This window comes from Hippichthys cyanospilos, chromosome 1 (genome assembly GCF_059441005.1).
Source record: "Hippichthys cyanospilos isolate Australia breed blue-spotted pipefish chromosome 1, RoL_Hcya_1.0, whole genome shotgun sequence".
In the NCBI taxonomy this organism is placed as follows: Eukaryota; Metazoa; Chordata; class Actinopteri; order Syngnathiformes; family Syngnathidae; genus Hippichthys; species Hippichthys cyanospilos.
Genome location: NC_142369.1, coordinates 23,144,366 through 23,158,481, shown reverse-complemented (window position 1 = coordinate 23,158,481; position 14,116 = coordinate 23,144,366). Strand labels below are relative to the sequence as shown.

General features: G+C 39.5%; 1 protein-coding gene across 3 annotated transcripts in view; it reads left to right on the top strand.

Annotated features, from left to right (window-relative positions):
- The window catches only part of ccser1 (coiled-coil serine-rich protein 1), a 130,253-nt gene that overhangs the window by 55,231 nt on the left and 60,906 nt on the right, over window positions 1-14,116 (top strand). For all 3 annotated transcript variants that reach the window (XM_088414502.1, XM_088414495.1, XM_088414508.1), the window contains exons 9-10: window positions 2,583-2,660; window positions 11,359-11,439. In XM_088414502.1, coding sequence (XP_088270628.1) covers window positions 2,583-2,660; window positions 11,359-11,439 — 159 coding nt within the window. The remainder of the gene's footprint in view (window positions 1-2,582; window positions 2,661-11,358; window positions 11,440-14,116) is intronic.

Below are 14,116 nucleotides of genomic sequence, written 5' to 3'. Positions count from 1 at the left end.
AGATGCATTAATGGTGCAATTCTTACCGCGAGTGTGTACCTCCAAAGGAATGTGAACAAATGGAATCATTTCTGCTAACTTGGGAAATGTAATTCATCTCCACGGCCTCTTCAGCAGGCTGCTGATTGCGAGCATGGAGTGCCTTCAACCGCGGCACAAAATCACATTAAGTGGCTGCACTCCGTTGATTCTGATCAGATTTCTTCCCCCAGCTGAGGCAGTTCCAATCACATTATTTTAGAAATAGATTCTCATGCTCTGCATTTACTGTTCAATGGAACATTGAAAAATTGTCCTGAAAGCCACCTGATGGGTGAGTTAAAAAGAATATTGATGCCTTGTACAAACTTTTATCGTTCCAGCATATACATAGTAATTTGTCTTATGTTCTGTTTTCAAGCAAATGTACTAAGGCTCTCAAAAAACATTGAAGGCTTTCCAATTGGCAAAATCACCCCGTATTTTTTTGATGCATCCATCCAGGTGTAATGTTTTGTTTTATCAAATATTTTGCGTATAACTCCTCGTTACTGACTGCGTATATCCCTCTTTCCTTGCTGTTTCTTAAGAACGTGAAATTTGGTCGACCATGAGCAACGGTACAAAAAGTCTCAAACTCAAGCCCAAAGGAAATGCACTCTTCTAACTGTGGGCGGTTCAGAACTTCAGAGTGGTGTTGGAATGTGATGTTTGGTTATTCAGAGCACCACAAGGTGGGGGTGCTGGAGCTGCTCTGACTGGGAAGACACAGCGGCAGGACATGCTCAGAAGCTGCTCAAGCAAGGCGGTTCTTCGCAAATTCAATGAAAGAGAGCATCTGCTTCTCATAAGACTTAGAGTTGGTGCAAATTTATTCAAATCTGGACTCTAGTTTCTAGGAGTAAAATGTAATTTGGTCCCCCCCCCATAAATAAATAAATAAAATAAAATTGCCACAAAAATAAAAAAAAATTCCCCACAAGATCAAAGCCCAACCAAATACTGTACCAGCAATAAATAATTGGTTAATTTTGAATTTAGTGCCAATAAATGCCTCTGACTCCAAATAGTCTGGCAACAAGATAGTATCGTGGATGGGGGGAAAACAAAAAAAGACCCGATTTGAGCTCTTTGAGGCTGATTAAAGAGGCAATGTTGAAGTTATATCCTTGACTTTCCAGGCTCTCCATTCAGATAGATGACTCCCCATGGACCCCTTAGAGAAACTATCATGGTCCGCCTCAGGCTGTCTCCCTCTTATCCCGCCCTCCATCTATCCGTTATCTATTCTTGTCCCCTTTCCTGTGTGTTTTTACACATATTTTCTTGACCATTTTTCTCTTTTGAAGAAGTAATGGCTATCTGACCACCTGTCTTCTTTTGTGAAACTTGTCTTTCTAACTTTTGGTTCACCTCTTTTCTCCCTTTGCTGATCTCATCTTGTGTAGCAATTTTAGCAGCTGAGCCTGTGAGTATTTATTACATGTCTTGCTTAGGTGTACTGAAGTACAGAAAGGGACACTGTGTAAGATTTAGACTGTTTTTCATTAAAAAGGAATAAATTGAATTCCCAAACTGCGTGGTGTAAATTTACACCAAAAACCACTGTTTGATATGACCATACAAGATTTACAATATCAGAATGAAATCCTTGTCAGTATTCGTGTAATCATTTAAGTTTGTTCTGGCGATGCACCAGGTTTTCGACAACCGGAGGTCTCGGCGGGAAAAAAAATCCAATTTGAGCCTTAAGACAATTACAACTGAAAAAATATATACACAATCAAATGTTGTAATGATGCAAAAAACAGTAAGCGTCAATGCGATAGCCCTAGTCCTTTGTAACTGCGTTAGTAGAGTGGCTAGCTTGAGTTGGTGTGACTCTCTTTTTATTCCTCACCCTAATTCATAGCAAAGTGACTGACAACAACACTCCGACATTAAATAAAAATCATATTCGCTCGCTGATTGAAAGCTAAGAAACCACTGACCAGTTAGGGTTTTCACTGTATGATAGGGCACAGGTCTTCAGAATTAGCCCTAGCCGCTACCTATGTACTGTATGTGCTTCATTCCAATGCAGCCGGACATTTCAAACTCAGATAGAAAAAAAAACATCTGTCCATGCATTAAATGTTAATGACTGCAAATGTCTGAATAATGTGGGCTTTCTCTCTGTCTATAAAAGCTGACATGTCCCAAAAATTGGAAGTGTTGTTATGCATAAACATTGTAACATTTACCATAAAAAAATGAAGCAAATGAAAATGAGTCCCGTCAATCATTTACAGACCTGTAGACGGTGCTGATTTTGACATTTAGTCTGTTCCTGAAGTCAAATGACTTCCAATAGGCAATGTGTGAAACAAAAACGTTTTTTCTGGTCAAACATTTCTCATTTTCGGTTTCAGCCAAACACTTTTATGAATGTGCAACCCTTGTTGCTACCGCAACAGAAGAAGACTAAATCCTGTGGAAATTCTTCTCAACTTTTCAAAAATGACAAAAAATGGACGAACATATTTGTGTTAATAAGACAAATGAGTACAGTATTCAGCATCATAAAGCAATGTGCAACACTGTGTCTTGTTTCTTCTGTGCAGGACTGGAACAGAGAGGAGGTGTTGCTGCAGCAACTGAAGGAGAAAGATGAGCAGATTCTCCGGCTGCAGAGTGAACTGGTATGAATCTGAGTCCGCACACACCACCAATGTGATTAGTCTGAGTTTATAATCTTTAATGGAGATGGAACAGCTTTCCCTCACTTTTGATTTACATGATTATGGGGGAGAGTGCTGTCAAGCAAATAAGTCCAAATGACCAAACAGCTTCATAATGTATAATTGACATCATCTTCATACTTGTCGAATAGTGGTCATCTTTCTAATGGACCCCATCCCCAATTAGCTGCTTGACGCATCATTCATGTTTGTCACATAAATAACTCTCTCAAATAATGCCTCCCTTTTCCACTCAGGAAAAACACCAGCGGGTAGGAATTAGTGATTTCATGCAGCAGATCCATGCATTCGGTGGATTTAGTGGACAAATTAGTGGATAAATTAGTGGACAAAAATCACCAAACATCCACATATTTTTGTGGAAGTCAGTTCAAAAAGTATCTTCCACTAGACCTCCCACATAAAAACTTAACCCTGCCACCCCATCTGCAGTTGATGAAATAGAATGTCTTGTGTGGCTTCAGCTATTGAGAAATTTTATGGATGACCGCCACCGGCATTGAAACATTTAAAATATGCTTTGATAAATCTGCCATGGGCACACATTCCTCTGCTTTAGAACTAATTTATTAATGTGTTAATGCATATAAATCATGAAATAAATGGCTTGGAAGTGTTTATCTTTGGATTTTTTTTAGCCTGACATTTTTCTGAATACCTGAAGATAGAGATTTAGGTGGTCTATGGCAGTATTTGCCAAATTTTTTTGCATATTTTCTACATCAGAAAATATCTCATGGTACACCACTGAACAAAATAATTCACAAAACTTAATATATAGTACACGGTTGCCATATATAAATCAATAGATTTTTAAAATTAGAACAAATATTTTTCATAAAGTAACTGACATGGGATCTTTTCTGGCAAAACAGATGGTGTATCATGACACACTAATGTGCCCCGGCACACAAATCAGAGGAAAAAAATCCCGCACATGTTTCAAAAAAAAAAAAAAAAAACACTACAACATATCTCGCACAACATGTAGATGACTGTGGAGGGGCACTGGGGGAAGTGGGGTTACAATGTGGCAGGGGCTGTGTGACGCAGTCTTTCCTTTAAAAGACACCCAATTAACAGAGGGCACTGACGACACTAATTCTTGAAGCTTTGTCAGTGGATTTCTTTCCATTCAATGCTTGATATAGAGCTCCGGTTGCTCAACAGTCTGGTTTTTCTACTGTCTTATTTTGCTCTTAATTAAAAATGTGGTACGCATTTCTATTGGGAGACATGTCTGGATTACTGACAGGGCAGTTTCGTGTACACAGTCCTTTTCATTTTGACGCTATGCTTTTGGAACTCATACAGAGCGCGGTCAATGTCTTGCTGAAACCATCAACCATGATACTGAAAAAGATGTTTCTGAGATAGATGTTGCCCAAAAAAGTGTATGGACGTTTGTATCATTAATGGTGACGTCACAAATTACCCATGCCTTGGAAAGTAACACTATCATAGATACTGGCTTTTGAGATCTAAAGAGATGTTACAAAAAAAAAAAAAGGAAATCCAAACAGTGGTTTTGATTTGCGTATCAACAAAATCATTAAAAAAAAAACACTTAAAACATTAAACTATAATTCTGGAGATCCTGAATTGAGGCCAAATATTCTTTGACAGTCAGTTGTCGGTCACTTTGCTATGAGTTAGGGTTAGGAATAAAAAGAGAGTCACAAGAACTCAAGCTAGCCACTCTACTAACGCAGTTGCAAAGGTCTAGGGCTATTGCAGTGACGCTTACTGTTTTTTGCATCATTACAACATTCGATTGTGTATATATATTTTCAGTTTTAATTGTCTTATGGCTCAAATTGGAATTTTTTTCCCGCCAAGACCTCCGGTTGTCAAAAATCTGGTGCGTTCCAAGTTTCATAAATAGCTGGTGTTCCAATTTTGTAGAGGTAATGGGCCAACACGAATATTTATTTGAGCCGGTGAAGGCCTCCGATTTGTAATCCGGCAATGAAAATGGCAAAACCGATTTGTCAGACGGAGAAAATGCCAGGTTGCATTGAGGGGACCAAAGATATATATTGAGTGCTTTTGTTGCCATCCCCATCAATTTACGGTGGATAAAATCCAAGGAAATGGGCTAAAATGCTGAACGTTGAATGCTGATTTACCCGCTTATGTCACGCACGAATATCACTGGCGTGATCAACAAGTACGTGCCTGGGGCTCCTGATCAGCTGTATGACTGGTAAGACCGTTCTTTCTTGTGGAAATGTTTACCAGGCATTGTGCTGCTACTTTGATGTTCATTGCTGGATCTTCTCCACCTTAATGCGGTTCTCTACATCTTATCTCAGCATGGCAAGCGGGCTTTTTTTTCTCATGATGTATCAGTTAGGTGCCTAATAAACATGCTTACCTGAAATAGTGGGGCGCCGATATGACTTCGCAAGTCAAGTCAAAAGTCACCCGAATTAAAAAAGTCAGTTGAAAAAAAACATCGTTGTTTACCTCGGAGTTGATTAAGATAACCAGGAGGAAGAACTTCTGGGGAGAACTTAAAATTAAAAGCTGAGCCAGGCCGTTTGTATCGTACACTAAAATGCGGTTTTGACTGGTTTTCTCACAACGTTTGGCTGACGTTTCGGTTCTTCACCATGCGCAGGCATTGCATTCTGCCTGGGTATTCATTGCACTTCTGGCACAAAAAGTTTAAAAAAAAAAAAACAAAAACAAAAAACAGATCTGCTCCTATCACTATTAGATACTGCCGGGTAAATGCGTATATGCTACCTGGGTCATTTTACTCGATGTTTTCACTGAGTGTCTGGCTGCCGTGGTTGGAGATGAACAGAGTAAGAATTTCGCTGTGTGGTTTCGTGCTATACACGTGGCGATAATTTTCTACAATCAATAATACCCATACTGTACTATACAGCCACCTTTCTGAGATGAATTCACATTCTGAATGAATGGGTTTAAGCACACAAAAGTAGTGCTTGTCTTTGTTTTTCCTCCTATTATCGGGGCACCCAACGCTTTTCATTGCACGTTTATAGCGTTCATAGACTGTATACCTGTGCAGGCTGATGCTGCCCGCTACAACTAATAGCACCCGGACTTGCCTATCAATGACTCAACATCACGACTCGGCCTCCAGGATCAAACACGGCCGTGGCGTCACAGACAGAAAGTTTCGCAGGCCCTTCTAGGCTTTCTCTGACAAAGCCAGCATAAACAAAATGCCATTTTTCCTGATGGACCATATATATTTTTCCTTCCAAGCTCCGGAGGTACACTTTAAAACATTTATTTATCATCCAAATGAACCCCACTTTAACGTAAGAATGGCACAGAAGTATAGGACCACTCACTGACAATTTTCAGAAACAGGCACTTGAAAGATTTTGTTGATTGTTTAATTTCACACTTGATGGGTGGGCAGGCACTCCGGAGACCCAACTCTGTTCACGCTAGCAATTAAATAGTCAATTTTCCACGACACGCCTCCCATAAGTGTTGTTTTCCGCAATATTGTTGTCATTGTTTGACCGTCATTTGTCACCTGCTCTATTGAAGCGCCACAATGCGGACATGATGCCAGGCCTCTGCAGGATAATGTGCTTGCGTCGAACGAGAGATGCCAGTCACCATCCACTGACTTGAGTCTCATTTGGCGTCCGTCTCCGCTTTGCTGCTTGGCACCCAAATCTCAATCTTGTCAGCCTTTTCGACTACATTTTCTTGTCTAGCTATACTCGACTACCTAATGCGCATCTTTTATTTACCTGTTCTGACAAGGGATGCTTGTTCGGTTGCAGGTTTTACGGCAAACGTCTTTATTCTTTAATGGCTAACAAAATTGTAATTAGCAAAGAAGATAAGGGATTCTGCAAACACAATTCCACCAGTAGATGACATGCAGCGCTGAGTAGCAGTGTTTCACAAACGCACTCAACACTTTTTTCTTCAGGATCAGTTTTGTGAATCGATGACTGTTAACCCCAGCGAACTGAAGCATTCATTTCAAACCATAAAATATGACAAAAGAACATTTTTGATTCATTAAATTCACATTGTGAATAGCAGAAGACTAGAATTAGTTATAATTAGAAATATATACTGTACTCTACACATACCTGCACACATCTACAGACAATTTTACAATCAATACAACAATTCAGTTCTTTTTGAAAAAGCCAATACACACATTTACAAGCTTCCCCCTAATACATCATTCACAATGGTGCAAACGATTAGACATTCAGTACATACTGATGCTGAAGGGAGCAGCAGAGCTGAGCTGATGTAGACAATAAAGGACAAATGAATTGGTAACCTTAAGAGAGAATGAGTGGAGTGCGTCGGTCGTTATTGTGAAAAAGTCCACCGATGGGAGACGTCGAACTCCCTGGTCCACCCCTTTCACATAAAACGTTAAGAGCATTTTGATACGCCGTGTCATCGAGTTAATTTGGAGCCCCAAGATCACGCTGGTGTTACCTGCCTACACACTCGCTAGCTATTTTAATGAAAAACAAGGTCAAAGCCTTCTTATTTCGTGTTGTAATCGCTTTGCCCACACAGTAGACCTATGTATGGGACAAGCTTAAGAAAGTTGTTTAGTATTTAGTATTTATTCATCCCGGTCTTCTGTGCTGATCAGTTGCCGTTTGAGGTTTCGGAGGGCCTCAGATGAATCCGGCTCGGGCCTCAGCTATTTTTTTCAAGTTGGAGATTGACTGCATGCTTGGGGTTTGACGTGCAACATATGGGAATAATTTGTGTGAAAATCAGGGCATTTGGGCTCTTTAATATAGTTTCAGAATTATTTGAAAAACAGCTGGAAACGTTTTCTTCAATTTTCTGTGCAATACGCTTGGTGGCAACTGTGATGGTTTCCTAATTATTGTTATTTTTGTTTACCTATTACTATAAGCCATTACTCCTGCTGGTTGCCACATTTGAAATAACTTTAGGTTCATTGAAAAATGTCCATGGATGCAAATATGAGATGAGTGTTGTTTTTTTTTAATCTACATGGGTAGACTGGCAACCAGTCCATTCAGTACCCTAGTTTTTGGCCAAAGCCACTTGGTATAGATTTAAATTCAAGCGCTATAGAAAATGATTGCATGGATCAGTGGTTCTCAACCTTTTTTCAGTGATGTAACCCCTGAGAACAATTAATTCAATGATTATTTTTAAAGGTGTTTTGCATGTTTGTTTTATTTAAAATCCTCAAGCACCCCCCGACGTTTCTTCAAGTACTCCCAGGGGTACTGGTACACCCATATGAGAACCACTGGTATAGATAATTCTCCACACTTTAAATAAATAAATAATGGCCACTTTCCAGCATCTATTTAGTGGTCCTGGTTCTGCAAAGTACCTATACTCTCTGACCCCATCAGTTGGAGTGCCAATAGTGCCTGACCGTGGAAAATTGCCTGGCTAACTTGGACACATTTCTTGACTGCAGAACAGCGACAAATAGATAAAAGGCAGAAAACCTGCATTTTTTTTAACTTACGTTTTTGCCTTTTTGCCTTACTCCTACTCAAACTTGTGTGAGTGTCTTGTTAAATTTCTGACACATCTCTTTCCACCAGCTGCATTGGGTTTTCCTTCCGACGCCGTCTTGAGGGACGTCAAATCCCATATCAGGGCCGCATTACGTTTTGTTGAATTGACAGACGAGCATTTCGAGCCAGGGTACCCCGTATGTTGGAGAGGGTGGTGGAAAGAGCGAAAACCTTGCCCGCTGTTGCTGTTGCCAAGTTTAAGTGCAGCACTTTGAAGGAAAGGGCAACTGGTTGCCAAAGCTCCACCCGCCTGCGTCTGTAAATCTGCCAGTGGAATCCTATTAATTATCTCCTACAAGGACCTGCTCACAGGCTGGCCATCACTGGCTGTCACTTTTAACAGCTTTTCTGCTCTTCCTCACTGATGCATTTTGCTGAAAGGACTTTGCTTTAGCCCACCACGTAGAGTTGTGAAAATGCAAGTGGGCATTTCATATACATTGGATGAGGACAGTCTGCTCCAAGTCCCTTCATTGCACGGCCTTTATTTTGAAAATGTTGCTTTTATTTTGATGTGCGCATCTGTAGGTTGTACTCTGCATGCAACATCTGTTGTATTATGTGTTGCAAACTTGGTGACAATGTCTTGTCGCTATGCAGTACTGTATTCAGCAACTTTCTTTTCAAATATTAGAATAGCAACATTGCTGTCAAGTGCACCTTATGTTAGCAACATTCCCATAATTTGCACAGTGGTTGAATAACCCTCGTTTGCTACAGTAAGGATTTGTGGGACCCAAATAAGAATGGATAATGTGAGTTACTTGTTTTTGCAAGTATTAGTTTGGCACTCTGGACATTTTTTTTTTTTTTTTCTTGTCAATGCTATTGCAATTGTGATGTAATATTAGCATGTTTATATATGTTTTCTAAAATTCTGCTCATCTTATCAAAAACCTCATTTACTAACTTTACATTATACCACATTTACAAGCAGCTTCCTAAAACAAAAGTGCAAATTTTATATTGAATTATTATGACCAAACAATTGATGAGCATGACCCTCGACAACCTTTCTGATTTCTTACATGGCTCTTTGGATAATTAATCCGCAATGCCATAAAAGCTATAAAAGCTATATATATATATATATATATATATATATATATATATATATATATATATATATATATATATATATATTTGTTGTTGTTTTATCATGTTATATCAAAAAGTTTCTGTGCTAGCCGCACTTGCTGAAATAAAATAGTAAATTTAGCTTGCTTTGATTCTTCGAGTTTTCCGATCTTCCGTCTCTTCAGTCTGACTTCTAACACAAATTTACATACAAGTGTCACACGATGTTTGAATATTAATCAGCAGGGCATTGTGGTAATCCATAGCCAAACTACTCAGCTCTCACAGGCCAACCAACAGAGCAGCCAACTCCCCGGGCCCACACATGGGACTCCAGCCTTTTCCCTGGGTGACGGCGGTTCCATTCCAAACTCCACCACCCCTCCACATTTTACCCTCTCTGCCATCCCTATCCAACAAAAAAATTGGTCAAACTAATCACTCTCCTAAAAGAGAAAACTATTTCACTGTTTTCTCATTTTGGACAGACTGCCACAGATGTGCCTTCAAAAACGTGGATGCATGAGATATCCTATGCCGGATGTCAGAAATCGGTGCCTCCTGTGTGTGCTGGAGACTGGTGTCTGAGACCCGGTGTGGGCAGCCTTCAGCTTCCTTCACTGCTCAGTATATTTTCATCCATTTGACCCTTTACTGGGCACAACGCCCGCGTCTGGCCAATAGTCAAAGTAGGCAAAACAGCCAAAAGCATCTGAAACAGCCATTGCTTAAATTCTAACGTACCTTTACATTTCTGTAAAATCCTGAACGTTCTTGCCTGTTTAGGACCTAAAAATGGAAAATGTGTGCCAAATAAATGTCGTTTTTGCCTGTTTGGATTGTAGATTGTAGAGAATTATTGTCACATGTATAGCACGAAACCACACATTGAAATCCTTACTCTGTTCACCTCAGCGAAAATAAAATGGCAGCCATGGTGGGCACCATCATGCTAAAAATATTTTGACATGAATGTTTTTAGCCTGATGGCGCCCACCGTGGCTGCCGTCTTAGACTTAAGCTAATTAAGCTAGTTAAGCTATTGAATGGCATGAAATGATGGAAAAGACTTTTAAGTATGGAGTTTACCAAATACAATACATTGGTGAAGGGATTCTAGATACATGTGCATTAAAATACTGAAACATGGCTTCACGTTTGAATATTTCTCTTTTTTTTTCCCCCTCTCAGCCCTCGAGCTATTTCTAACAGAAAGTGTTCTTCGTCTAGAAATCTTTTTTTTTTTACAGGAAACCTTAGTCTAACAACCCCCCCCCCCCTTTTTTCAAAATAGTGTTTTTTTTTTTTTTAAATGAATGGTCCTAGGTGGACCCTATACGCTCGAAAACAAACCCCTGTGGAATCTTTTCTTCTAAGAGAGTGTGTAGAAGCGGCAGGAACAGAGTTTAAATGACCTCAGCCATCTTGTTTACAACAAAAAGTCTCCAGACTTTAATTCACCTGAAAAATTGTTCCTGTGCCTCTGTACTGCTGGTTTGGTCAGAAAGCAAGTTAAAATTGCCTCAGCCGTTGGACCCTCATGATAAACTGTCCTTAGAATCGATTGTTTTACCAATTCCGTTGACGAATCCAATTAATTGGATACGATTTTATGTTTCTATGAAGAGGCTATTTTTGTTTGTTTGGTATTGTTCAATGAACCAACAACCAAATAAACAGCAATTAAGTGATGCAGTGTGACATTTTATTTGCTACTGCCTTTGTAAAATAAAATGTCCCGAAGTAAATTAGTGCAGGATTTCTCCCCAAAAACGTGCAACCTCACTGCCTTCTCTAAACATTGCAAAGCCCATAAAACAGCTGTCTGTAAGTTTGTGTGGTCTGGCTAAAATATTACCCCCAAGAAGGGCATTCGAGTGAGCTTGACCTTTTTTTTATGACTTTTCTATATTAAGAGGACAGGATGAAGGCATGTTGAAGGTTGCTGAGAGCGTGCACTTTTTCTGATTCCCTCCATTTCATGTCCTTTTTTGTGTGCACGCTTGTTGTTCATACAGGACAGTGCCAAAGCCGCCCTAAAGATGAAAGAAGGACACGCGATTGAGCACGCCACACAGACGGAGCACATGGGGCCGGAGGTAAGCAAGCACTCCGCTAAAAGTCTGCTCCAGAACCTACTTAAGCCTCGGTCTCTTCCGGTGCTTTCCTTTCATTCCCATTTTCTTAAGAGCATCTTTTTAGGATCTAATCCATCATGTTCTCGGTCCTGAAAATGCTGTGACATTCATAGGATTGTCCGCTACCCTCCTCCTCCTTTTCAATTTCCACAATGCTCAGTTGGGAGGCGACCGTGCAATGCATTTTACCTGCCTTGTTTGACATGGCCTCCTTGGCTTCACCATCGGCTGACATTATGGGAACGCAGTCAACGTAATGAATGTTCCCCAGTGCTGGAAACAGGGACGATGTGTTAGGGTCACTTTCTCTTTCCGATACCGTTACACTGGCAGCAGATGCGAGAAATACCCAACGCCTGCAGCAGTTGCTTTGAAAATAGGACATGATGCTGATTTAGGTATATGCACAACATTTCCTGCAAATTGTCACCCTAATGAAACCTTCATGACTATGAGCTGCAGTTTGAATTGATTTTTGGCCATTTTTCTACAAGTCACATGCACATGGCATTAACATCATTAATAATATCTCATCCTATTATGCCACTATAACAACTCAGGATTCAACTCTGAAAGTGTCGTCAGCTCACTTCTTCTGACTTACTTTTTTGCCCCTCTGTATTTACACACTGTAAAGTGCGACATGAGGTACCATTATCAAACGACCTGTGTAGACTCTGCTCTACCAGTTAATGTTGTCCAATGCCTGGACAGGGCCTCGGTGTTCAGCTTCAGGTGCTACAGATGGAGATGACAGATGGCCCTGTGTGTCTTTTCAGTCTTAGAGAATTTGGAGTATGCCGAGATTATCTTTGTGTTCCTCACACAGGATTTATTTAAAAAAAAGGGGGGGGGGGATTTCTTAACTGGTACATACAAACTTTGCCATGTTGAATGGTCAGCCGGAACAGATTTGTTTGCAATTATGAATGCCCATTAAAGATCTCTGATTTGAGACTAAGCTGAGGTGGATTAATGTGTAGTTAACCTCTCAATAGAGACTCGACAGATGTCCGCCCTCGAGAACCCCTTTCCAACTTGTTTCCCATGTGACTCGGACCCAACTTGGCCAATGACTTAAGTGTGCTGTTTACTTACTCAGAGCCACGTTCAAAACAGACTTACCCAAATTGCCTGCCATTTTTTTCGATTTTACCTTTTAAGACCAGCAGAATGTTTTCCAGTTCTTTAAAAAGCAGCAGTATGACAATTTGTTTTAGCAAAAATGTCAATTTTAAAAATAGGCTTTACACCCCGCGTATCGACTTGATCGTGATTGGCCAATATTTGCCATTCAATGCAAAATTGATAAATGGTTGTAATGTCATAATTTTCCGAACGATCGGCGATGTATTGATCGAATCTGTAAATTCTTCATTGTATGATTATTTTGAGGAGCCTTTTATTCAACGTTCTCTTTATAGAGAAAAAAAATGTTTGCTGTTGCATCCTTATTTACAGTGCTTGGTGTTGTAAAGTTGTTGCATCAATTATTCCACTTCTTCAATGCCTTCTAGGAGTCATTGATGTTTTTACCTGTGTATCGTTGTCAGTTTTGAGCATGGCAAAGAATGCCAAACCCTGTGACAATACTTTATAAATATTTTACTGACTACATATATACATTTTATCACTATTATACGCATATTTTTCTTAGTACTCTATAATGTTTGAGTAGGAGTAAATAAACAAGTCATTTAAAAAAAACATTTTTCAAATATACTTAAACTAGAATATTGGCCCATGTTGTGATAAGATTAGTTTCAACCTCCCTGATGGATGATTCTGATCAGCCTCAAAAATCCTGATTCTGTAAAGTTGACCTCAAAATATACATCAAGAATAAGGAAGGGCAACACGTTTTGTGAACAATGCTGAATGAGAGTGATCATTTTGTGTTTAAAAAAAAAAAGACATATTTGGGAGCATATTTTTTGTGATGTTGCCTTAAGACAAAAACAGATTAGAGAAAAAGAGCACAACCTGATTGTTTCTGCATAAATCTCGACGACCATTTTATTTTGTCTGCTACTCAGCAGACGTTGACTAGCATGGTTTGTATATTTTCTGTCGCTAATGTAATTTACTTTTATTGACTGCAATTTAGGGCTGGGCATTTAATAGGAATGCAATCATAGTTCAATTTTGGTATTTCCCGATCATAAAAACATTATACTCAAAGAGAAATGATTAACGCGCTGTACTAGTCTATTTAAATGCAACTGGTGCACCGTTTTAGAAATATCCCCATTTTATTGCCACAGTCAGTACAGAATCTTTCAAAGGAACTATTTGTTATTCTATCCCAATAACCAGTGATGCAAACACACCAAAATATATTAAATTAATTTCTCCTTTTTTCACAGTGATGTCACTAAGCCAGGGGTTCTCAAACTTTTTGGAGTCAGGCACCCATTTAAGAAAGCAAAATTTGCAAGAACGCCCATTGCAAATGGTTGTGGAAAAACAAAAACGAAAAATCATTTAAGCCAAACATAAGAGCCCTTTTCATTCAGGAGCATATTTAATTTGACAACAAGTATTTTTGTTACATTTCAGCGACACGGATGTTTAGAAAATAAAAATTGCAAATTGCACCCGTCTGGGCCAATTTCCCCCCAAAAGGTTGCTGCAAATT